Here is a 24,965-nt window from a genome sequence, read left to right as displayed (position 1 = left end):
TAACCCTTTTAATGCCGTTGTCAATTCTGACAGTGGCATCTAAATGCCCCGACCGATGTTTAGGGGCCCCGTACGGACTCTGCAATGAGATCTTGGGTTGCTCTGTGGTTGTCATGGCTGCCAGGAGCCTTCTGAAAAGACCCAAGGGTGCCATTGCAGAGTGCCTATCAATCCAATTTTTAAAACAAAAATACATATTTGGTATCCCTACGTCCATAAAAGTCTCATCTATTAAAGTAAGGCATTATTTACTCTACATGATGAACAACGTCAGAGAAAAGAAAATAATGAAGACAGAATTTTTGATCACCTTGTCTCCAAGAAAAAAATGCAATAAAAAGCGATCAAAAAGTAATATGTATTCCAAGATGGTACCAATAGAAACTACAGGACATCCTGCAAAAAATGAGCCCTTACACAACTATGTCGATTGAAAAATAAGAGTTTTGGCTGTCATAAAATAGCAGCAGAAAATAATTTTTAAAAAAATGAAATATCTTTGAAAAAAAACAAACTATATAAATTGGATATCATAGTAATCACATTGACCCACAGAATAAAGTTATCCAGTCATTTTTGTTGCAGCTGTACGCCATAGAAACTAGACGCACCCAGAGATGGCGGAATTTCATTTTTTTTCCATTTCACTCCACTTGTATATATTTTAGCAGGATAAACCTATTTATAATACTGTATATTTATAACTTTTACTATCTATTCTAATGGATATATACCCCATGATTAATTAATTTGTTTTCCCACTCTATATACATAATTTTATTACCTGTGTATTTTTTTTTACTACCGTTAAATTTTAGAACATTAGTGTTACGTCCGCTTGGTGCACAAAAGCACCACTCCACAGAATGGAAGCAAGCGTGTCCATTTAAAACCTGCAAATATTCTCATGTGTTGTATAGACCAATTACTCCTGGGAGGACCCCTGTCCCTTACCAACCAGAGAAAGTGGGGTACCCCTGCCTAAAAGTAAGGTCATCGTCCTGCTAGGGTCGGCCCCACGGTCTTCTAGGGCCTAGCTATCCCTGATTAGGGAGCTGGAGAGATGCACTAAACACACAGGACACTGCACTGTTCAAACACACACTGTACACAGAACAGGACTGCACATAAAGCACTTCTGGCCCTCTGCACAGACCTAACATACGTCACTGTTCACACCAACATACAGTATACCACATAGTACAGGACTGTACACACCTCATGTCTGGCCACTTGCACAGACATACAAACACAAGTTACTGTTCACACCAACATACAACAGGTAGCGCATACAACACGGACCCCACCCAGAGTTCACATGCATACCGATGGCAAACCAAAGCAGTCCAAGTGTCCTCACACCAGGGAAATAGAGAGAGTCAGCAACTGTGCTGACATAGGAAACAGTGTCAGGCATCACCCATCTCACACACACATAGGACATTAGACGTCTGGGGGCTGCACCTGCCCAGGGATAGGGAGAACCTGCAGCTCGCCTGCACCTGTGTGGTCCAAGTACCACACACTACAGAGTGTACGCACCCCAAAACCTGCAAGGAGGGGAGGGACAGCAGATGGCCAGACCATCTTCTGGGGAGGAGAGGGACACGGTATTAGTGTATCTTGACGCCACCAGGAACTCCTGGTGGAGACAAGACTGACAGGGGAGTGACACCTCCTGTACCTGATTGGCTGCAGACAACGCTCCTCTCCAGGTCCTGGCAGCCCACTATTCTTGTGATGTTGCTGCTCGCGCCGCTGATGAAAGTATCCCCGCAGCTGCTGTAATTATCAGTGGCCCTTCCCCGCTGCTGTTCCCGGTGTTGGTTGCTGGCTGGCTACTGTATTGCTGCAGTATGGGCTCCCTGCACTACCGACTCCCGGCCCTCAAGGAAGCTGCCCCCCGCTGCTCATGTGACTGTGCATGCCCCCCCCCCCCCCTGGGTCCACAGTGTCCTCCTGCATTGCATTGGGGGGGGAGGGTGTGGCGCGGGTTTCGTCCGGCGCCGGGGAAGTCGCTTCATGCTACTGTCTTCTCCCTGCTGCCGACACCCCTCCGTGGTAAAAGGCAGCGGGGGAACCTGTTCTGGGCCGGCTGCGGGGGAAGGCGCTTTCAGCTGAGGGGTGTGCTGCAGCAGACCACGCTGTCTGCATCGCAAGGAATAGAGCCATGATGTTACGCGACACAGATGCCTGGAAGGCCGAGGTCCTGGAAAAAGTGTTCGCTCTGGGGAATTCAATCCTCCAGGGCAGATAGCGTAACACTGCTGGCAAGCAAGCTCCTATCAGTATCCTTTGCCTGCATACAGGCTGATAGGACTTTCCATACTTGCGCCAATCGAGAGCTGGGGATGTGAGAGGGGCATTACTCCTGTCAAACCCTACTTCCGATGGCAACAAGATACACTAATACCGAGAGACACTTCAAACAAGCATGCAACCACCAGCTCTGAGTGGGATTAAGGGCTCCTGCACACTTGCGTTTTTCTTGTGCGTTTTTTCACGGGATATCGCTGCCTTTTTTTCACGCGATTGTCTACTGTTAAAAACGCATCGCACAAAAACTGCAAAGCACCAACTTGTGATGCGTTTTTAACATTAAAAAATCCCATTGACAATCGCTTGAAAAAACGCAGCAATATTGCGTGAAAAAACATAATGAATACCTACCACCCGTAATACTATACACACATGTAATCAAAAATGAATTATTCAAATAAGAGTAAAGGATAGAGGGTTTTTTATTATCACTAGCACTGTATGATTGAAGTTTTTATTCTCTGTAGTCCTCCCGCAATCCTGAAGCGCACAGTGCGCTCCTCTCACAACTGTAAGGGCTCCTTTCCACTGGCGATAGCAATATCGCTGCGAGAAAATCGCGACGTTTAAATCGCATCGCAACGCTGGAAAAATCGCAAGCTTTTGCGTTGCGATGCGAGAATCTTTTTTGCCATTACACTGTATGGGCGACAGAAAAATGCAAATCGCTGAAACAATCCCCCTGCTGCGATTTTTAATCCTCGCATCGCAGCTTGCCCTTAAACATCACTAGTGGAAAGGTTGTCATAGAACAACATGTGCAGGACTTTCCTGTGAGAGCTCGCACTCTCGCATCGCAGCGAAAACGCGCGATTATCTCGCCAGTGGAAAGGAGCCCTAACTTGGACTTGGAACGCATGTGGTGTTCCATTCTAACCACCATGTGATTAACATCTAAGTATACCCCTAATTATATGCATCATGCACCTTGTGCCTGGAGGTGTCTGTGTGGGGTATATTGGTCTAGAATGTGATATAATATTGTGCAATGACAGAGATTTCAGATCGCTGTGTAATGTAGTGCTTAGTACAGAGAGAGAGAGAACACAGCCCACATTTACCAGCCTGTCTCTTCCGTACAGTCGCTGGCAGCATGGCAGGAGAGGAGTTCTGTCTGGGCACGGAGGGTTTCACCCTGTTTGGGGTACTGGCAGCAAGTTATATAGTAATAACACAGGCATGGAGGGCGATACGGGGGCTGAGGTGCCACCTTCTATCCCGGTGGTGGAGAACGGACGTCACACAGTATGGACAGTGGGCAGGTAATGAGCAGTTGCTGTAGTCTGTCACTCGGGGGTACATGGCAGTTATTTGGTGATGACCTGTGGTTTTGTATGTATCTAGTTTATGGTAGATTCTTTGATCCGGAAGCATGCTAGAGTTTGCTTGCAGTGTGTGGAGTAGTTGGTGTAACATTCTGTTATTACAAATGTATCACTTGTCCTTCTTCTATAGAGCTTTCTAATAACAGTAATACAACCAGCTACACTGTAGGCTGCTACATTTAAAGGAGATGTCCCGCGCCGAAACGTTTTTTTTTTTTTTTTTAAACCCCCCCCCCCGTTCGGCGCGAGACAACCCCGATGCAGGGGTTAAAAAACCCACTCGCACAGCGCTTACCTGAATCCCGGCGGTCCGGCGTCTTCATACTCACCTGCTGAAGATGGCCGCCGGGATCCTCTGTCTTCATGGACCGCAGGGCTTCTGTGCGGTCCATTGCCGATTCCAGCCTCCTGATTGGCTGGAATCGGCACGTGACGGGGCGGAGCTACACGGAGCTACACGGAGCCCCATAGAGAAGAGGAGAAGACCCGGACTGCGCAAGCGCGGCTAATTTGGCCATCGGAGGGCGAAAATTAGTCGGCACCATGGAGACGAGGACGCCAGCAACGGAGCAGGTAAGTATAAAACTTTTTATAACTTCTGTATGGCTCATAATTAATGCACAATGTACATTACAAAGTGCATTATTATGGCCATACAGAAGTGTATAGACCCACTTGCTGCCTCGGGACAACCCCTTTAAGGGTGCTCTCACACACACTGATTTCAATGGGGCCTCGCAGACCAGCGCTCCAACGCCGCAATTTAAAGAGCTGTCTGTTCTATGTTTGTGCGTCTTCGCATTTTTTAACGCATCTCATCACCCATCACAATGATGGAGTGTGTTAAAAAACGCTGTCAAAAGCTATGAGATGCGCTCGAAAACGCAGCTCAAAATTGCAGTAAAATGCCACGATTTCAAACGCAGCGTTTTTTGAATGCACGTGGGAGAGCAGCCTAACTGTTTGAACCTTTGTACCCTTGTAGTCCATTATAAAGGTGCCCATATTCAGAGTATAGAAGCTGAATGAACAGCGTTTCTGTTTAGGCTAAAGGTTGAACAGAGAGAGAGAGTTATATAGCCTCCTGCCCTGTTCAACCTTTAGCCTAAATAGAAACGCTGTTCATTCAGCTTCTATACTCTGAATATGGGCACCTAGATAAGAGTGTCTGTATCAACTGAGATTTAGATTAAGGGGTATTATCCTCTTCTTATGCTGAACTTTGCAAGTGATATACTTTATTATCAAGGCAACTTGGGCAGCTAAGTTAACCCTTGCTTGCAAAGGGCTACTTTAATAACTTGTCTGGCTGGTTACCACTAAGTGAGGGAGTTACTATCACTATCTAGTATCGCATTCTTTAATCTCTCATTAATACAAAACCAGGCGATACTAGCTAGTGTTTGCGGTTCACTCAAAGATCAACTGGTTATTTCAATCTTTTTTTGATGGTATCAGTTATATGTCTGTTGGGTATATATACAGACAGACATATTTATGTTTATCAGACTATTGACCATAAGGTTCTTGAAAAGTCGCAGGTCCGACAGAAATGCATCGAACCCTATACCTTATATTTTAATCTGATCTAGTCGTTGATCGATTAAATAATTCCATAAGTTGAACCAATAAAGCAATGAAAAGAAAATCTACAGTGCTCGGAAAAGTAAAGAGATTGGTATGAGATAGGGTGATAAGACATAACCATAAATCACTACATCTAAGTCACCCCAGCTATATATGTGGAATAAGCAAAAATATCCACTCTTTACACCTGGAGATTCATGCAGCAATATTCTATATTAATCTAGCTGCGATTTGAAATCTCCGGTGGACGGCTGCATTCTGTCCCACACGAGCACGTACATGTGTGTGTTCTATCCGTTGTCTTGTCTTTTGTCTTTTCATCGGTTGATGGTGAAGCCCAACGTGTGTATGTTTTTTAGAATGTTCAAATAAAATATTAGCCTTTAAGGGATCTTCTGTGAATTGGGCTTTTACGTAAATCAGTTCCCTCTGCCTCTGTGAATTCTGTATGGATGCACGAGCTGCATTTTAATTTTTCTCACCTAAGATGACTAGACACCGCAGTTGACTTGGTGCAGGCTACGCTAGAGCCAGGAGTCAAATGCCGGCTTCACACGGGCGTATTTGAGTGTGTATTTGCAGTACGCAGTGAATAGAACCAATTGATTTAAATGGGTTTGTTCACATGCATGTATTAACTACGCGTTTTAGTCTCGCAAAAAAAATGCAGCATGCTAAAGTGTTATTACATTTGGGCTAAATCCATACTGGCGTTTTGCTGGCAAAATCACGTCTTTGTTCACCAGGTTTTTTGAGCGTCAGCAATGCTTTTTTAGAGAATAATCTCGCATCGCATTGCTGCCGTTCGCACTAAAATTGCATGTTTTTATATAGCAAAAGTCAATGGGACTTGCTTGTTGCGTTGTGGTGTGATAAAACGGAGATGCATGGGAGATTAAAAAAAAGCATATACATGTATATTACACGGGAAAAGATAGGTAAAGACCTATCTTTTAACGCGCCATATAAAATATATGGCCGAAAATGGTTGCATATGACCTATCTTTTTCATGCGCATATATTTTACGCAGAAAAAACTATTTGCCTGAATGAAGCCAATGAAATCCAATGCTTTGCATGGTCGTATATTAGGTGTTTTTTTTTTTAACGAGCAGAAATACCTGCATAAATACGGCCATGTGAATAAGCCCTAAAGCTGTAGGAGGTGTGTCACAGTCAAAGTTGCCATAACCTAAAAATGTCTCCCCCCTTTTCTTGAATTAAATATGGCTATTGAGCATCACTCAGTTGAATGTGGCTTCTGAAGATACAAAAGGTAGGGGATCCCTACTGTAAGGAAACTCGGAAATATAAAGCATACTACAAGCTATGCATTTTTTTGACATTTTTCGTCACTTTAAGGGCTTATTCACGCGAGTCTATATTGGCCGCGTTTTCACAGCCGGTTGATATTTGCGACCATCTGATGCATTGGATTCCAATGCATCAGTTCAGATGGCTGGTTTTCCGGTGCATAAAAACGGCCAGCCGGAAAAGATAGTGCATACGGTGCGCATTCCAGCCGGCTGTTTTTACACCAGCTGGAAAAGATACTTATGGACCAATCTCTTTGTCCAAAATACGACAGCCGGTCCCATAGACTCCTAAACTCTTTAGTCTCTGCTAAACTCCCTCCCCCTATCCTCCCCTTGCCGGTGTTACGATCGTGTGGGCAGGCAAAGCACAGGACGTACACAATCGTGACCAAAGGGGATGCACACGGGTATCACCAGGGTCACACGGGACTCACACCGGTTTCAGGCAACTGACCCTGTGCTACAAGGAGGAATGAGAGTGGCCCTACCTGAGAGGGGACATTGCCCCAATAAGGGCAGCCCAGCGGTCTTCGGATCTGGGCCCTAGCTGATCCTAGGAGCCACGCACCAGAACAGGATGCATTCACATGCCACATGACAAACCCAGAATACACTGCATACAACATGCAACGACTAGTAACAGATTGGAAGCTGAATATAAATACCAGGTATTAGTTGACATGTTGTACAATATGTTGAAAGCTAGCAGGCCACTTCATGGCTCCTGGTTATACTGCTAGTCCCTACACTAACCAGGAGTCCAGCAGAACCGGACACCATTCACACCGCACACTGCAACAGGACAGGACACAGATTGCAGGACACACAGCACGTTGACACAAAACTGACAGAATTTAAATGTGCAAACGGTCATAAACCAGATCACACTGCAAACTCCACCAGACAAGCATTCATGACTGCTCACCTGAGGGGCCATACAGACTGACCAGGGGCTGGATTTATATGTGAGCACAGATCCAGGGGATTGGCTAGCAGACAGTACCACACCCAGCCAGCTCAATCATTAACCCTGAGAGTGCTGTGCTGCTGGAATCACAATAGTACAACATGTCTCAGCAGCACACGTAACAGCCAGCTTTTGGGAATGGCACGGGGCGGGAAATTAGCACACTAGCTACTGCCCTGTCATGCCCCCTCCCATTGCTGACAGACAGCAAGGGGTGGAGAGAGGGAGGGAAGGGGGAAGGAGTTTAGCAGAGCTAAACTCTTTTGCCCCACCCCAAGGGTATATTGGGTGCAGCATATACTCGCCACACCTCGTCTGTCTGAATGAGCACATAAATGGGAGATGCAGCCGTGACTTGGTGACAGCTGCTTCTCGTTCATGCGATTTTCAGCCGTGACGCAGCCAGCTGAAAATTGCAGCGCCCATATAAAGAAGCCCTAATTTTTTTTGGGGGGTGAATTAATATTTTTCCAAAACATGGCTTACTGTAGGTGAGGCATTTTTTCCACGCATTTTTCCCTTAGGCTTCTTTAAGCCTGGAAAAACTAATGAAAAAAGGCATGTTAAAAAGCTTGTAAAAATGAATGAAATGAATAACCTTTTTATACAAAATAAAATGGAGGCTACTTTCATATGAGCATAAATCTCGCATGGGTTTTGTGCGTTGCGAGATGCACAAAACTCACACAAATATGACCTCTATTCTTTTGAATGGAGTCATACATACGAGGGGAAAAAAAATCACTGCATGCTTTTTCACGTTCCTCTGATTGATTTCAATGGGACCTTTAATACATCACATGGCATGCGAGTGTGATGCGAGGTTTCCCATGGAAATCAAAGGGAAACACTTCCAATCCTCTATGCAGCGTGAAGCATGCACAATAGGATCAGAATTTCTCAGAAACAATGTGAGGCATTGATTCCACCGGTAAAACGCACTTTGATAAGAGTGATATCGGGCTGAGTTTATCGGCCCAGTATCGCACTTGCCAGTGAAACCAGCCCAAAGGAAGGCTATGGTTTGGGCTTTCTTTTATTGGTTAAATACTGTCACAATGAAATCTATTTCATCAGTTATTACCATGTCTGTAGCCATAAAGCTTGATGAAATGATACCCAGTGCACAGACCTCAATCGTCTCTACATCAGTATCTGCCTCCATTGTTCTGTCACTAGACTGAATTGTCGTAGAATTCCTTTGCGGAATCACGGCTTACTCAATTTGGAATGTTTACACCCTTCCATATTATTTCTGAATTGATAATGCGCATAAGAAGTTCCCACACTGACACGAAGTTCAGCATGCATAGCTTCCTCAATTCTAACTTTAATGATCGGCGTGTAGCCTATTTTAAGAGTTTAACACATCCGCCCATCTGGGCAGGTCAAAGATTACATAGATACAACGTATTGTTTAATTATTGGATAAGCATCTTGCAATTCTTCCATCCTCCGGTCATCTGTGATTGGCCATCAGGTGGTGGATGAAATGAGTGGGTTGTCTTGGAGCCACATGGGGTTCCTTCGATATGATTGGATGGTACATCATGAACTATAAATTGCACAAACCTCCCATGTTATTTGCATACGTTTCCAGTAAAATTGCTTGGGTAATTTCTGCGGTAGCTGCGGTTGTCCATGTCTGAGTTAACTGTCCTCCAAAATTGCGAAACAGATGGAAAATGTAACGTGTTTATACTATATATTATCTTGTCAGCGTTTTGAGTACAGAAGTTTCATGTCAGCAGAGTTATAAAACAGATACTTTCATATGTAGGAAGTACTTATTGCACAACTGTCATGAACTATATTTGTAGCAAGACAGAAAGCAGAATATGTATACAGAATGTTAAATTGACAACTGTCTACTGCCAAGGCCCACCGATCCAAAATATAGGAATACTGGACTTCCACCACAGACCCCCCTTGAAACTATCTGTTTCACTAAACTCGCCCTGCTCCGTCCCACCCCAATCCCCCACCGCTGACCCTAGACTCGCATTGTGTTGTAGACGACTGGGCCTACTACTGCCATGGGGGTATAGGATGGTTCGACATCATCACATTCTGGATCCATGATGACGATGGTTGCGCTGACAGTGGGCTTTTTGTTGGACGTCGTAGTGGGACAGGTGGACCAGGCAGTCATCAGGGTCGGAATACACTGTATGCAACAACAAACAGAAATTAGGATGACTATAAAGGTGACAAACATAATTAGGTTAGGAGAGGTGCGACTTTTCACTATTTCAGGTAACCACTGCATAACTTGTATAGAACCCCGCCTTCTTGACGTTACCTCGATTCATCAACAAGAGTGCAAAGTCAGGACTATCTAATGACTGATCAACATGACTGAATCCCTGTCTCATTAGTAAGTGCATGATCATATATATTAGTCTGGAAGGAAAGAGCTACAAGCTGATTATTCCCACTTCCCTTTTCCAGAGGCGGCAAGGTAACAGGACCAGGGGCGTTGTAACACCGGCATGTTGCGTGGACATAAGCAGAGTGCACTGCAGATAAAATAAAGCAAAATCTTAGCAAAAACCTATCACAGTGTTCTAAATACACAATGCTTCAAAACTTATTTTACATATATTTTTCCCTTCTCCTGTTAGGTACCTTACTGAGGAAACCAGACTAAGGTTAGCTCTTTTTAGTTAGTGCGGTCAGCTTCTTAATGGCAACTGCGTTTTTACCTGCGGGTCACGTTTTGTTTGGAATGTAGGTACAACTCTCCCCTATCATCTTGCAGACACTCCCTTTTTTGGCTAAAATCGTACCTAGTGCCATTCTATTTTGAAAAGTCATAGTCGAGGTAGGTCCTATTGGTCGACTAGTCCCTATAAGGCGTCTCTAGTATAATTTATAAACCGCTGTTAATTATAATAAACATAATTAATCTGGTCAACATTTTATTTACCATAATGAATCAGGAAAATTTTAAAAAACTCGTCAGGTACCCCCCTTGGCTGTCTTATGACGTCAACGTACATGTGTGGGTCAAAACTATCACCAGGAGCCTCTCTTTTCGCTCTAGCATAATGTTACAATACTAGTAGCGTGCACAGGTACGCACGGCGTGGGACTCCCTAGTCTTCACCCACACCAATGTCCCTCCTGGAGATAGTCCTAATGGTGAACACGTCCAGGTCGCCTCACCCTTGCGTCAGGGTTTTCCCACTGCCCGTAAGTCCCTACTCCTAGGAGGGGGGATCCCTACCTCACCTCAGAGGGAGGCCATGGATTCCCTGGGCTCATTTCCGGGCATCCATACCCTCTATCTGTACAAGTTAACACCCCACAGGGTGTGCCCTCGCCGGAACCTAAGGTCTTCTGCACTATCCCTTGGCAAATGGGAATTCCACTGACAATCCATCTTAGGAGATCGGGGCAGGCACAGTACTAGTACATTTCTCCTTTTCTTTGGTAGCGTATGTGGTTGGCATTATCGGAACTGGCTCTTCATCTTTTTTAAACAAGGGAAATATTGATGAGTTCCCCAAAAATCTCCCTCTACCCTGCCTAATTGCCTGGCAGGTGTAGTTTCCAGGGTAGTCAGTAATACTCTCTCCGGTGCAAAACACTTAAGTAGTTATAGAGTATTCCTTCTTCCATTTCTCACGGACAGTGTAATTAGCGGAAATGTTCGTGAAGAGACTAATAAACCACTCTTCAGCATCTACAGGGAGATCTAGGGGGACCATCCCCGAGTGTAGTCGGGCACTACCGCACACGCAACAGTTAGACTTGTTGCTCCTGTTAGCATTGTACCTCATCAACTCCAACCAGAGATTCTGGTCAGAGTAGCCAGTTGCTACTGTCAAGGTGTCCTCAAAAGGTAGGGTCGGCTATGATCATCATGTTCGTCAAGGTCTTTATCTTACGGCGGAGGGGGTTAATTATGGGCATGGGACTAAGTGAAGGCTTCCATTCGGCTGCATCTACCATACCCCTTATTTTTAACTTCCCTAAGGGACCTGTCCTCCCGTGCCGGTATGTCCCCAGACTGTAAGTCCCCCCGTCCCCCGGGCTTGGATCTCCCATGGTTAATGTAAAAACCGCATTAAAACCAAGCAACATTCTAAGTTCAAGACACGGGACCACAGTACAATAGTCGAAGGAATATGCGGCTACTTGAGCATTGAACGAGTTATACTAGAAGGTAACCATACTCCCATATCCTTCCGACTAAGGATTCCAGTTGCCACCCTCCTCTCTCACTAGCCCTATCCAGAGTAATGTCCTTGGCACAACTAAGACTGGTCTCCCGGATCTGAAGCTTTCTTACAGTATGAAGCATGGATGGATCCATGTAAGTCTTTCGGCTAGTTTCACAGCTGTGGCAGTAGTCAGAAGCACCTGGTAGGGGCCATCAAATCGGGGCTCAGGAGGGTGCTTCCTGGGGAACTTCTTGATGCGCACCCAATCCCCAGGCTACAAGATATGTGTCCCAGTGTCTGCCTCTGAGTCTGGAAGAGAACACCTGTGTACCTTCGTTTACCTCATTCCCTTCCGGTACCCTGTATCTGCAGATTACCTCATTCATGAGCTTCTGTGTGGTTATCTGCTCATTTACCTTAGTATCCGGGTGGGCCTCTAACCTGAAAAAGACTCGAGCAACAACAAGCACATATTCATACTCCCCAACAGGTGTGAGCTGAATGTGGTCAAATTGGCAATCCCTGAAATGGGTAGAGTGGTCAAGACAAGTGTTATATGGCCACCTTACTTCTGTCCGGACTCGCATATGGCAAAGATCATGCTAACTGGACAAATGATGCAGCAGCTACAGAGAACCCAGGTGTCACCCATTCTTGTTCAGTGTCGCCGTCATTGCTGCTTTTGATTCTGTGTACCAGCTGGGCCATCATGGGGAACAGGGACCTCTGTAGGCAAGTTCTGTTGATTGTTCGCCATACGCCGTCCTGTGCTGTCGCTCCCGTATTTTAGCCCATCTGCTTTCTTTCCTCGTTGACTTGTAACTGTAAAGTCCTTGACATATCAAAGTCCAAAGTCTTATCAAAGTCCAAAGGTTTTATCAAAGTCCAAAGTCTTATCACTGACTCATGCTGTCAGTATCTATTCTTCTTTCTTCCACGGCTTGAGGGCCGCTGCCTTTGCTGTGTTGTCGGCGAGGGTGTCATCTCTCGCTTCTCCGTTGTAGAAATCGGTGTGGATTCTCCATTGCCAGGTAGTAGTAGTAGGGTTTCCATGAGACTCTGCACCGCTGCACCATTCTTAATTGGCTGTCCTACTGAGATAACAAGCTGTCTGGCCTTCCATATTGGGCCATAATCATGAGCTATGCCAAATGCATTCCAGGAGTCAGTGTAAAAAGTTGCCGACTTACCTTCTACCACTCCACACGCCCCAGTGAGGGCCTCCGGTTCCGCTTCTTGCCCTGAGACATGCGGAGGCAGAGCTTCTGCGTTTAGGACATCTTGTTGTGTGACCTCTGCATATCTGGTTCGGAATCATCAATCCTCACCCTGATACCATCTACAAAAGAAAACTCAAAATATGCATCATTAACAGTGTGTACATCACTACAATAATGCTATTTAAAAAATAGCCGATCCGCCATACTCAAATCACCTATGCCTCCCCTCCCCCCAGGAATACCTGATTAAAAGAAGAGTAGCCGGATTCAAGGTATTACAACATTGGGAAGAAATATTGGGGGAGGCATGGAAAGAGCACATTGTAGTCGGATCTAATAGGCCAGAGATAAGTGCTCGGGTTGCACTTGCATGAGTATGCTCTGGGTGTCATTTGGGGTGTGGACCACTAGGGGGTAGTCCAATACCAACTTAGAAGATTTGTCAACCATTGCCTGTACTGCTGCCACCGCAAAAGCAGATGAGGGAGCTCCTCAAGTCCCTGGATCTAACCTCATTGCTGTGTTTGTCCTCCGTGCTTTTGTGTCAATACTGTCGTATAGGCGGCAGTATGAAACAAGGTCCAGAAAGGTGCGGAATTTGGCAACGGGTGTATGTACAGGTATGGCCTGCAGAACTTGGTTAGTCCTTGGAGGCCTCCAGGCCTTACAGCCTTCTGCAAGAGAAATTAACAGTGAAATTGTGGCCGGTTGGCAGTTTTTCCAAAGCATCAGCACACAGCACCTAACATGTGTGGCTGACCCTTCACCCCTTTTTTTTTTTTTAACTAGGGGGATACTGGGGGTCTGTTTGACCCAGGGGTGTGTATCTGGGTCTCGTATATATTATCATGGTCGATACATTCAATTTCCCTATGCCTGTCTTGTAGGTGTCCCATAATTTGTCAGGAACCGTGGAAAGCTGAGTTTGGGACAGGAGAAAAAAACAAAACTTTTTCTTCTGGCTATCTATGATTCTTACCCCCTCCTTGGACAAGAGACGTGTTCTTGCATCATCTAGCTCCACCCCTCTGAGTGTGGCTAATCACTTACTTCCTTATTCTCTCATTCAATGTTTGGCAGTCCTTGGGTACACATCACAACTCAATAAAGATAAAGTCTTATGCACCACACAATTTACATTTTACAAATTACGGGTCAATCTGCCCCGTTCCTCCTGTGGATACCTGGCCTTATCGTTACCTGCTTGTTTCCTATTCCTTGGCTTCTCTACCGTCTCTCTTTCTCCCTGTAGTTTATTTATTTATTTTATATTGTCTGTGAATATACGTTACTTGTGCTGGGACTACAGGGCAAGTAACTTCCTCTTTTCTGACACTCAGGGAAATTCTAACGTCTAATGCATAAATCTTATGTTGTAACTTTACTGTCACATCGGTGACCACCTAACATTGTATGTGGTTACAATTGAATTGGGGACTGCTAACATGTACGCTGTTGGGGACTTGGCAAACATAGATGTATTTTCTTGTGGGCATGGTGGGCTACGCAGTCTGTATTCTTAAGAGCCCCCTCAGGATGTGAGTGGCATATAACTTTTTACATTTATGACGGGCGTATGACAAAGATTAGATTAGATTACATAACAAGACATACTAGTAGTTTTAACATCCAATATTAGTTAAATAACTAACAAATGTTACAGCACAAGAATTGCTCCGCTTTTTTTTTCTTCCTCCAAACACACTTACGGGCACAAGCCTATACTTCTATGCTATTATTAACGTTTAACAATTCAAAGGCAATATAGTTTAGTAGTCTGTCTTTTACTAGAAGGGATCCAATAATGCAACCTAACCTATAAAGTCCAAACCCACAGCGCGCCGCTGTGTACGGTGCATTATCTTGGCTACAACCCAGCCAATGAACAATCCCTTCTTACAGTTGAGCAGGACTGATACTAATTCTATATAACAACTCAGCAGGATTAGCTCTACACAACAAACAAGCACACTAACTTTATATAAAAGACCGATAGGACACACAGAAAGATTGCTTGATTAATCAATGATAACTTGACTCTCCACCCCTTCCACACTTTTCTGGAGGGTGTAAGAATTAACCTTGGCTCATTGTTTGCTGCCTTTCAATTTCAATCATGGCTGCCAAATTCATGATTATAGAAGTCTCCTCAGACGCCGGACACAGTATGCCCCGCCCTAGAGTCTCTAGCATTTCTGTCGCTACACAGTTTATCAATCTACCCTCAGACGGAGGGATCTACTCGTGGACATTTAAACAATAAACAAATATTTGTGGACACACACAAATAGACAGAGCACCAGTACGGCTGGCTTTAGTCTTACTGCCCCTCGGGATCCGGTCTGTCAGTTCCCTTTCTTCGGAAGCCTTTTACCAGACTTTACCGAAGTAGCGATACCTGCCCAGACGTTTGACGGCTTCCTTACTCTTAGGCTTTGTAACCAAACCAGACCAGAGCAGGACAGCCTTTTAGTCAAACTACCCTCACAGGTCCCTTACTCTTAGGTTTTGTAACCAAACCTGGACCGAGTAATCGGGACACCTGCGCAGGGTCAACCCCCCCTTAAGGCAGCTACTGACCTCGCCACTCGACCAGTACTCTCAACACAACAGGCATGTAAACATTCCTTTATATCTTATGACAGGTTCTTATCATGTGATCGAGACTTAAAGAAGTACCTGTCGTCGTGCGTCTCCAAATCTATCGGCCTGGCACGGCACATAGGCAAGCCCGGAGTTAGCCACACAGGTATAGATAATTAATTTATCTTACCGTGTATTTGGTGGGCCCGCCAAGTCCAAGGTTGTCCATGTCCGTGCCTTGTGTCCGATTTCTTCGGAGCCTATCGATCACAGCCCCACGTTGGGCGCCACTGTCGTAGAATTCCTTTGCGGAATCACGGCTTACTCAATTTGGAATGTTTACACCCTTCCATATTATTTCTGAATTGATAATGCGCATAAGAAGTTCCCACACTGACACGAAGTTCAGCATGCATAGCTTCCTCAATTCTAACTTTAATGATCGGCGTGTAGCCTATTTTAAGAGTTTAACACATCTGCCCATCTGGGCAGGTCAAAGATTACATAGATACAACGTATTGTTTAATTATTGGATAAGCATCTTGCAATTCTTCCATCCTCCGGTCATCTGTGATTGGCCATCAGGTGGTGGATGAAATGAGTGGGTTGTCTTGGAGCCACGTGGGGTTCCTTCGATATGATTGGATGGTACATCATGAACTATAAATTGCACAAACCTCCCATGTTATTTGCATACGTTTCCAGTAAAATTGCTTGGGTAATTTCTGCGGTAGCTGCGGTTGTCCATGTCTGAGTTAACTGTCCTCCAAAATTGCGAAACAGATGGAAAATGTAACGTGTTTATACTATATATTATCTTGTCAGCGTTTTGAGTACAGAAGTTTCATGTCAGCAGAGTTATAAAACAGATACTTTCATATGTAGGAAGTACTTATTGCACAACTGTCATGAACTATATTTGTAGCAAGACAGAAAGCAGAATATGTATACAGAATGTTAAATTGACAACTGTCTACTGCCAAGGCCCACCGATCCAAAATATAGGAATACTGGACTTCCACCACAGAATGATAGGAGTGACATAATTTAAGGTTGTGTTCACTGTCTCATTTCCACCTTTTGTTTTGCAGTAGTGACGGGTGCTACTGATGGGATAGGGAAAGCCTATGCTTTAGAGGTAAGTGATTGAGGTACCTTGTTTCCATTAAAAATAAGACCCTGTTGTATTAATTTTTGCCTCAAAAGAGGCACGGGGTCTTATTTTCTCTTGAATACCCCAGCTCCAGCAAGCGATTGCTCTGATTGGTTCAGGAACACCGCCTCAGCCAATCAATGTCAGTGCTCGATGAACCAATCACAGCAATTCAATCTAACAGCAAGTATAGCAAGTATGCAATGACACTGCGTACTTGCTGTGAGGCGCCAATTCTCATACACCATCTTGGCATGTTTGCGCACGTAATACACGTCAAGATACAACATGCTGCAATCTTTATGGTGCGTGTATTTCATGCAATGTGTGTGATTGGGAGCATGGGAACCTATGGCATACTAATGCAGCATACTCCACGCTCAAAACCCGAGCACACAATATGCTGTAGCAATACGTCCATGTGAAGGAACCCTAACCTACAGCCTATTGGTTCTGGTAACAGAATCCGAGTTGCAAGAACTGATAATATAGGTGGGGCATTTATCGTTGTAAGGCAAAACATAAAGGAATAGAAAACTACCCCGAGGTATTACACCTTTTTCAGACTACAGTTCAAAACAAACTGGATGCAAACCGTTAAGTTTATTTGAACTATAAAAAATGTGTACAGACTGTGAAGAGATGCAATGGGTTTTGGTCTCAAATAAGTCTTCATTGGGCATTAAATTATAATGGTACATGTGGCGATATATATTTTGTTTCATTGACCTTCATCAATAGAAACAAGGAGGGAAATGAAACATGGAGAACAGGACACAACAGAATCACAATGCAAAATGTCCTTACTACAATACAAGTGACATCAGGATTTAATTGGCACTAACAAACAGGCTTGTATTACAGCCAGTGTGATAACTAGTAAAAGTGCAAATCACATACTGTATTCTCAGTTGCATTGGCTTGTGGTACTTCATGCAATCATGATCATTATGAGATACTCTCCCAGTGACTCACAGGAGGAGTGGAGAAAAAAAGGAAAGAGAAAAAAAAGAAACCAAGTATATACAGTATGTTATGGGAGCCAATAGAACTCCTCTTACGTTCACTGCATGGGCCAAATTGATATTGAGAAGTTTTGTGCACAAAAGGTAACAGATTGACACAATGCTCTGTATGAAGCCAGGATAGGATAATTCACACGTTAGTTAAGTATCAAAAGTGAAAGAAATTTGGAGAAAGCATATAGCGTTATCAGTAAATGAGAAGCTTATCCAATCAGAATGTACAACTACTCTGTGAGAAACATGAGGGGGAGGAAGATGCAAGGGCCTAAGACATTCTGAAGAAGTTTGTATATGAACACGTTTAACCGTTTAACTGCTACCTAAGCAGTAAAAGAGTGGATATAACAATAAATATATATATATATATATATACCTAAGCTGATATAAGAAACACATGACAAGATAATGAATGATATATAGCATACAAATATCATTACTACAACAAGTATATGTATATGTCACCAAAAAGTGTAAGCAGTGATTGGTTGTCACTGAAGGAAGTTACCACTGGTATGAGATTTAGCGTAGTACAAGAACCCAATGGGAATCTGTCAGTTAATTTGAGCCATAAAGCTAAGCCTATGAACTCAAAGCAGCTGTCTTGTTGAGTCTGGTAATGTACATTTTATACTAAGTAGTCATTCTATTGTAAACTTGGGAGGACTACTTCGTGTGCTGCTCAATGCATTCAGTGGCAGCTTTCAGCACTGAACAGTAAGGAGGGTAAATATAAAACTTACATCCCTGGACTCAGCTGGTCAGTTACTTTGAGCCCATAAGCTTAGCCTATAGGGCTCAAAATAGACGACAGAGTCTTTACCCCCTTGCCAGCACTGTGAGAATATAAAAAAACTAAAGCAAAAAGGCAACAAACAACAAAACAATCTGAAGCCATGACAGCGCTTGGTGTCATTGAGCTCGGGTCATTAGGTAGTGGTTGGAAGAACATGACAATGAATTCTCCACACTGCATTGGCCCCCAAACTCACTGGGCTGTAACCCAATGAACATGTTTGGGATGTGCACGAAAAGGCTGTGAGATCTGCAATGCTAATGCAGTGATCATTCAGTGTAAAGCACTAATATACAGCAATGCTAATGCAGTGATCATTCAGTGTAAAGCACTAATATACAGCAATGCTAATGCAGTGATCATTCAGGGTAAAGCACTAATATACAGCAATGCTAATACAGTGATCATTCAGTGTAAAGCACTAATATACAGCAATGCTAATGCAGTGATCATTCAGTGTAAAGCACTAATATACAGCAATGCTAATGCAGTGATCATTCAGGGTAAAGCACTAATATACAGCAATGCTAATGCAGTGATCATTCAGTGTAAAGCACTAATATACAGCAATGCCAATGCAGTGATCATTCAGTGTAAAGCACTAATATACAGCAATGCCAATGCAGTGATCATTCAGTGTAAAGCACTAATATACAGCAATGCTAATGCGGTGATCATTCAGTGTAAAGCACTAACATACAGCAATGTTAATGCAGTGATCATTCAGTGTAAAGCACTAATATACAGCAATGCTAATGCAGTGATCATTCAGTGTAAAGCACTAATATACAGCAATGCTAATGCAGTGATCATTCAGTGTAAAGCACTAATATACAGCAATGCTAATGCAGTGATCATTCAGTGTAAAGCACTAATATACAGCAATGCTAATGCAGTGATCATTCAGTGTAAAGCACTAATATACAGCAATGCTAATGTTGTGATCATTCAGTGTAAAGCACTAATATACAGCAATGCCAATGCAGTGATTATTCAGTGTAAAGCACTAATATACAGCAATGCCAATCCAGTGATCATTCAGTGTAAAGCACTAATATACAGCAATGCTAATGCGGTGATCATTCAGTGTAAAGCACTAATATACAGCAATGCTAATGCAGTGATCATTCAGTGTAAAGCACTAATATACAGCAATGCTAATGTTGTGATCATTCAGTGTAAAGCACTAATATACAGCAATGCCAATGCAGTGATCATTCAGTGTAAAGCACTAATATACAGCAATGCTAATGCGGTGATCATTCAGTGTAAAGCACTAACATACAGCAATGTTAATGCAGTGATCATTCAGTGTAAAGCACTAATATACAGCAATGCTAATGCAGTGATCATTCAGTGTAAAGCACTAATATACAGCAATGCTAATGCAGTGATCATTCAGTGTAAAGCACTAATATACAGCAATGCTAATGCAGTGATCATTCAGTGTAAAGCACTAATATACAGCAATGGCAATCCAGTGATCATTCAGTGTAAAGCACTAATATACAGCAATGCTAATGTTGTGATCATTCAGTGTAAAGCACTAATATACAGCAATGCTAATGCAGTGATCATTCAGTGTAAAGCACTAATATACAGCAATGCTAATGCAGTGATCATTCAGTGTAAAGCACTAATATACAGCAATGCCAATGCAGTGATCATTCAGTGTAAAGCACTAATATACAGCAATGCTAATACAGTGATCATTCAGGGTAAAGCACTAATATACAGCAATGCTAATACAGTGATCATTCAGGGTAAAGCACTAATATACAGCAATGCTAATACAGTGATCATTCAGGGTAAAGCACTAATATACAGCAATGCTAATGCAGTGATCATTCAGTGTAAAGCACTAATATACAGCAATGTTAATGCAGTGATCATTCAGTGTAAAGCACTAATATACAGCAATGTTAATGCAGTGATCATTCAGTGTAAAGCACTAATATACAGCAATGCTAATGCAATGATCATTTAGTGTAAAGCACTAATATACAGCAATGCTAATGCAGTGATCATTCAGTGTAAAGCACTAATATACAGCAATGCCAATGTTGTGATCATTCAGTGTAATGCACTAATATACAGCAATGCTAATGCAGTGATCATTTAGTGTAATTCACTAATATACAGCAATGCTAATGCAGTGATCATTTAGTGTAAAGTGCTAATATACTCTGCAGCACTCTACATATCGAAATTCAATCTGCCAGGGGATTACTAGAACTAGTTTATTAATGACCTATTCTCTGGTTAGGTGATCAATATCTGATCGGCAGGTGTCTGCCACTCAGGATCCCTGCTGACCAACGGTTTGAAGTGGCCATGGCGCTTGGATGAATGCTGCAGTCACTTCACTGCGGCACTCACTTCAATTAGGTGATTGACAAGGCTCCTGAGCAGTGGAGACCTGCCAATATGATATTGATAATCTTAACCTGAGGATAGGTCATTAATATGCAAGTCCCAGAAGACCTTTTTAATGGGGCATAATCTCTATAACATTTATTTTTTTAAGGCCTCTTGTTCACGGGCGGATTGGATTCTGCATACGGGAGCCTGCAGCATAATCAGACCATGCCTGCGGCCGAGGACCCTGCTTACCAATCAGGTCTTCTGTGTGCCTGTCCAGGTCTTCTATTTTCTTCACTGTGGATAAATGCGGAAGCGCCATCCAGAGCGGCGCCGGACATGCGCAGTAGAGTTTTTAAATTTCTGCTTCCCACGGAACCCTGTGCTGTCCGCAATTCAATTGCAGATGGGCCGCAGATAGGACGGCTTCCATTGACTTCAATGGAAGCCATCCCTGCGAGAACTGCACTGAAATGGAGCATTCTGCAATTTGTTTTCTGGACCGAAAGGTCCGCAAAACAAATCCGCATGCTTTAATTCATATGCGGACGCCCATGTATTCCTTGATCCACCTGTGAACATTGTAAGTGTAGAAAAATGGGATCCATTTAGTTATCTGTCCATGACATCCTCGTATTCTCTTGACTCAAATCAATCATTTCACCGAGTGTGTGATAAAAATGAACTATCACATGTATAGTGTGGCCATAAATATTTATCTTCTTTATTAACAATGACTGGTTTAATTTTCAGCTTGCAAAGCGAGGCATGGATGTTGTCCTGATAAGTAGAACCATGGAGAAACTGGAAAGAGTGGCGGCTGAGATAGGTAAATTTAGAGTTTAACATGGAGCACATTTTACACTTAGCACAACTCACTCGATCACGTGCTGGAATCGCTGTGAGCATTAAACACTGGAATATCTGTTGTAATTCCACAAGAATTCAGCAGTGGCCCTGTTTTTACTTGTGGAACAGCTGTGGAATTCAACCATTGTATTTGAAGGGTTAAACTCTGCAGCAGAAATAGTCATGTTGGGGAATTAGAATTCGTTACGGGAATTAACACTAAGTGAAGGGGATTTTTAAAATCCTTTCCACATGGCTTATAATGTAAACGCTGTGGAATTTACGCTGTGATTGCGCTAGCAGAAGGCGGCCTTAGACATATTTTTTCATCTTTCACCCCCTCAGAGCTGGTGTACATATACACACATCATTTTTGCATTTTACAACTCAGATTAGCCATAGCCTTTTTTCAACACTTTTTCAAACTCTCAGGCTGCCTGCACATGGCAGAGCCAGAATCCGCAGTGGGTTCTGGCTCTGACTGCGGCCAACGAACCCACTTACCTGTATTTTCTCTCTTCATCTGTACTGCGGATGGTCGCGGCGAGCCGCCGTCAGTCATGCACGGTACAGATTTCTTTTTCAAATGTTTTTTTTTTTTTTTGCTCAGTCACTAGGCGATGACGTGGTATCCGTGACCTGTCTGCAATGTTATTTGCGGACGGACCGTGGGTCGGACAGCTTCCATTGATTTCAATGGAAGCCGTCCGTGTGGAAGCCATGCAAAAATGCTATGATTTTTCCTCCGCGAGCAGAAGTCACAATTGATTTCCGTTCATGTGCAGAAAGAATCAATTTCCCATAGCATGTTATGGACGGTATTTGCAGCGGATCTGCGGTGCGGACGAAGCAAAAATCCGCCCATGTGCAGGCAGCCTATAGATAGGTTTAAAAGTATCAAAAACAAATGGATGTTTTACACATGCCCTGTACTCCATTTCTGGTGCAATTTGTGATACAATTCTTTTTGGTTAGTAGGTCAGTCACCAACCCGTTGGAAAAACTAGGCTTTGGTTCCTGATATACATATAGTGTATTTTCGTGCTGCTGCTAACTTTCTGCTTCCATGTTCTGTGTGTCAGTGACCGATTGCCTGCTTCTCCCATTACAGCATACCTATGTCATGCAGATATTACTGTTGTTAATATTTTTCTATACAATGTTATAATATTTATTTGCAGAGAAAGAGTCTGGATGCAAGATTAAATGTATTCAAGCAGACTTTACAAATGGATCACATATCTACCGTAAGGTTCAAGAGGAACTGAAAGGCTTGGACATTGGAGTTCTAGGTAATTGGCATGCTCACTACATTATAATGTGATAGCCTAGCAGACACTTTAACTGCAGATACCAAATTATTAATTTAAAGGATCATTGTGGCTGTGTAGTGGAAAATGCTGGAATCACCAGGGCTGTGTGTGTAAGATCCTGGCCAAGAGGGGGATTTTTCTTAAGCATAGTATGTAGTGTGGTGCAGTGGAATCACTGGTACAAAGTGGTACAGACACAGTTGACTTACAACAAGTTTATGGGGTGTTCCGGTTGTGAAACGAATTTTCAAAAATTCCAGATATGACATGTTTACGTACATCTATTTATCTCTTATCCTGCCTTCCATTTCTGATGTTTCCTCACATTTTTATTTTCTAAGATGCCCCCTGCATCTCCACTGGCATACTGCTTGAAACTACATTTACCCCAATTTCCCACTCTGTACTTCCTTCCTGTCCCCATTAAGCACTGCCCTGCTATTGGTCAGTAATCCGGCCCTGAGAGTTGAATCCCTTATCATTCCCACTGAGCATGGCCGACCTGTAGCGCTGGAATATCTACAGGTCGTATCCATGGCAACCAATAAATAAACACTTCTGAAGTGCCAGGAGAATGTGATGGTTTATAGACCTACAGCCACAAAATCCAAAGCAGAATGACATTGCAAACTTTAATAACATTTTCTTAGCATAATTTGACAGCAACTTTATGTAACTGGAAAACCCCTTCAACTTTACTTGAGGTATAGCATAAACAGTCCAGCCTCCTCAGAATAGCAAACAAGGGTACTTGTGGGTTATCTGTCACCACTTTTTTAATATATACCATTCAACGCCATCTTGCAGGCTATTGCTTTGTTTATACCACCTGAGTAGAAATGAGCGAGCGTACTCGTCCGAGCTTGATACTCGTTCAAGTATTAGCCTAGGGTCACACGGGGCGGATTGCCGTCGGAAATCTCACGGTTTGGCCGCAGCAAAAACCGCGAGATCTCCGCCGGCAGAGCCGCCGCGGTTTAAGCCGCGGCGGCTTTGAAGCGGTCCGGCCGCTTGCTCTTCCGTTGCGGCCGGCGCTCCCATAGAGGAGCCGCGGTTTCACCCGGATTTACCGCAGCGGATTAGCCGTCCCGTGTGCACGAGGTTTCGGAGAAACCTCGTCCACATGGCTGGCTAATCCCGGGCTTAGCGGCCGCGGGCAGTTTTGCCGCGGGCGGATCTGCTGCGGCAAAACCGCGGCAAATCCGCCCTGTGTGACCCCAGCCTTAGGGTGTTCGAGATGCTCGTTACTCGAGAAGAGCGACTCCATTACATTTCCTTCTCTGAGAAATTTGCGCGCTTTTCTGGCCAATAGAAACACAGGGAAGGCATTACAACTTCCTCCTGTGACATTCCAGCCCTATCCCACCCCCCTGCAGTGAGTGGCTGGGGAGATCAGGTGACACCTGAGTATTTAAATCTGCCCCGCCCGCGGCTCGCCACAGACACAAGCTAAGAGAGATCAGGGAAAGTGCTGTTGCTGGTGTAGCTGCTATAGGGAGAGTGTTAGGTGTTATTTTAGTCTTCAAGAACCCCAACGGTCCTTCTTAGGGCCACATCTGACCGTGTGCAGTACTGTTGAGGCTGCTTTTAGCAGTTTTGCGCAATTTTTTTTTTGTATATTGGGCGTGCAGACCATAGCGTCCTCAGTCTGCAGTCATTTTACAGAGTATAGGGGCAGTACTGGTGAGGCAGGGACAGTGGTACAGGGAAAAAGATATACTGGCTATATAGGCAGTGGGCTTTTTCCCCTAAATTGGGGAAAAAAATACTATATTTGCCTGCGTGTGACCGTCTTCAGTTTACTGCGTGTCTGCTGGGGGTACTAGTAGTCGCTCATTAATACCCAGCCTTGCGCATAATTTTTTCTGGCTGCACTGTGCTTTCAATAACCACAGTCATCCTCCAACAGGGAAAACCATATACAGGCTATATAGGCAGTGGGCTTTTTCCCCAAAATTGGGAAAAAAAATACTACATTTGGGCTG

General features: G+C 43.8%; 1 protein-coding gene across 1 annotated transcript in view; it reads left to right on the top strand.

Moving 5' to 3' along the window:
- Positions 1 to 3,412: 3,412 nt before the first annotated feature.
- Positions 3,413 to 24,965, top strand: part of LOC136610062 (very-long-chain 3-oxoacyl-CoA reductase-like) — a 43,051-nt gene continuing 21,498 nt past the window's right edge. The window contains exons 1-4 of the mRNA XM_066589328.1: positions 3,413 to 3,581; positions 16,578 to 16,624; positions 21,572 to 21,647; positions 22,849 to 22,959. Coding sequence (XP_066445425.1) covers positions 3,413 to 3,581; positions 16,578 to 16,624; positions 21,572 to 21,647; positions 22,849 to 22,959 — 403 coding nt within the window. The remainder of the gene's footprint in view (positions 3,582 to 16,577; positions 16,625 to 21,571; positions 21,648 to 22,848; positions 22,960 to 24,965) is intronic.

The sequence above is a fragment of the Eleutherodactylus coqui genome, chromosome 2 (assembly GCF_035609145.1).
Source record: "Eleutherodactylus coqui strain aEleCoq1 chromosome 2, aEleCoq1.hap1, whole genome shotgun sequence".
NCBI lineage: Eukaryota > Metazoa > Chordata > Amphibia > Anura > Eleutherodactylidae > Eleutherodactylus > Eleutherodactylus coqui.
This window is presented reverse-complemented; position numbering and strand designations above follow the sequence as displayed.